The 1,598-nt window shown below is 21.3% G+C and overlaps 1 protein-coding gene across 1 annotated transcript; it reads right to left on the bottom strand.

The window, feature by feature from the left end:
• Nucleotides 1-524: 524 nt before the first annotated feature.
• Nucleotides 525-710, bottom strand: LOAG_15422 (hypothetical protein; the record flags this gene model as incomplete). The annotated part of the gene is made up of 1 exon (XM_003150913.2): nucleotides 525-710. A coding segment is annotated over one exon (186 nt), but the record flags the coding sequence as incomplete, so codon positions are not given.
• Nucleotides 711-1,598: the final 888 nt, after the last annotated feature.

Raw genomic sequence — 1,598 nt, 5'->3', positions numbered from 1 at the left:
ATGCAACATGAAAGACTGAGAATTCATGATGCTACATGAAAGACTGAGAATTCATGATGAATGGAAACGCATACACATTATTGAGCAAACTATCACACGAAACATTATATCCGCAATACATATCTCCACATGATCCAAATATATCAACAGTTAAATATTTCTGAAATATAATAATTAATATTTAGTACCGGTATTTCTCGTGTCAACCAATAAAAGTTTATATAATTTGTGTAACTGATTTAAATTAATTTTTCGAGTTAATCATTCATAATAGAAATATTTTTGTATAAAAAATTTCAAAAAGATTTAAAAAATTTTATAATTCTTAATGTTATCATAAATTTTCTCTTTATAATTAATAATAAATAATATTGTAACAAATGACAATAATTGAATGAAAATAATTAAAAATGATAACAATTATAAATGATAGTAATAATAATAAATAATATGTGAAATGAAAAGGGAACCTTTAAATAATCAACATAAAGTTCACGTTGACTTGCAGTTTTACAATTACTTACAAACCATGCAATTGGTATCGTTTTATTCCTTATAATATCATCATTAATTAATGAGCCTAAAGGCTTTGAAGCTTTTGCTAATTTCACCGTATATCCATAAGGTGATGAAATTGGACTATTACGAATAAAATTCAGTGATAAATTGAATGATAAATCATTATCGATTAGATAATTAGCTGCTGATTCCTGAAACAATATCATAATATTTTATTAAAATTAACTTGTTAATTATTTTGATCATTCTTGAAACAATATCGCAATATCGTTTTTTTCCTAAAAAATTTATCATTTATAGATTATCAAACAATTCCTGATACAGCACTATAATATTTAATCAGTACTTCAATATTTAATCAATATAATTTATTCAATTATGTGTTAATTTATATTTGTTCAGAAAAAATTTTAAATTTGTAAATATATCAAAATACAATTAATTATTATTGCAAGAAAAAAAATAGTTTTTTTTTTTTTTAACAAATACTGTTATAGTATATAATTAAACTTGTCATACAAATAAAATGATTCTACTATTTTGCTAATCAATTTACAGTATACATTTATTTTGCTAAATTAATTCACAGTACTATCAATTTTTTTTATTTTTTGCTTTTTGCAGAAAAAAAATTACTTAATTTTTAAATAATTCTCAATTTTTTACGCTTATATTCTTGTTTTATTTGTAAATAATAAAAAAAGTGATAGTTAAAATGATAATTGAGAAAAAATGATAATATAGAATAACATCTTACAGTTTCTTTTATTATTCATTTCCAATTTATCATTATGTGTAAATTTTTGAGATAAATATTATCACCTGAGTAAAGAGTATGTAATACTGATTGGAATATTGCTGATATCGTTGATAATGTTTTGTCAACGTATTGATCAAAATAGCATCTGGTATTGGCATAATTATATTAGATTTTTGATAACGAACTTTACAATTCCATTCTTTACAACCACCCATATTAATATCAGATATTTGAGTTATCCCATAACTTAATTCAATAATTTTCACACTTTTATCTGAAATTATTTGTATTATAAATTAAAAAAAAAAAAAAAAAAAAA

This window comes from Loa loa, assembly GCF_000183805.2.
Source record: "Loa loa unplaced genomic scaffold supercont3.1945, whole genome shotgun sequence".
In the NCBI taxonomy this organism is placed as follows: Eukaryota; Metazoa; Nematoda; class Chromadorea; order Rhabditida; family Onchocercidae; genus Loa; species Loa loa.
The sequence above is the reverse complement of the archived record's forward strand: the minus strand, read 5'-3'. Positions and strand labels throughout refer to the sequence as shown.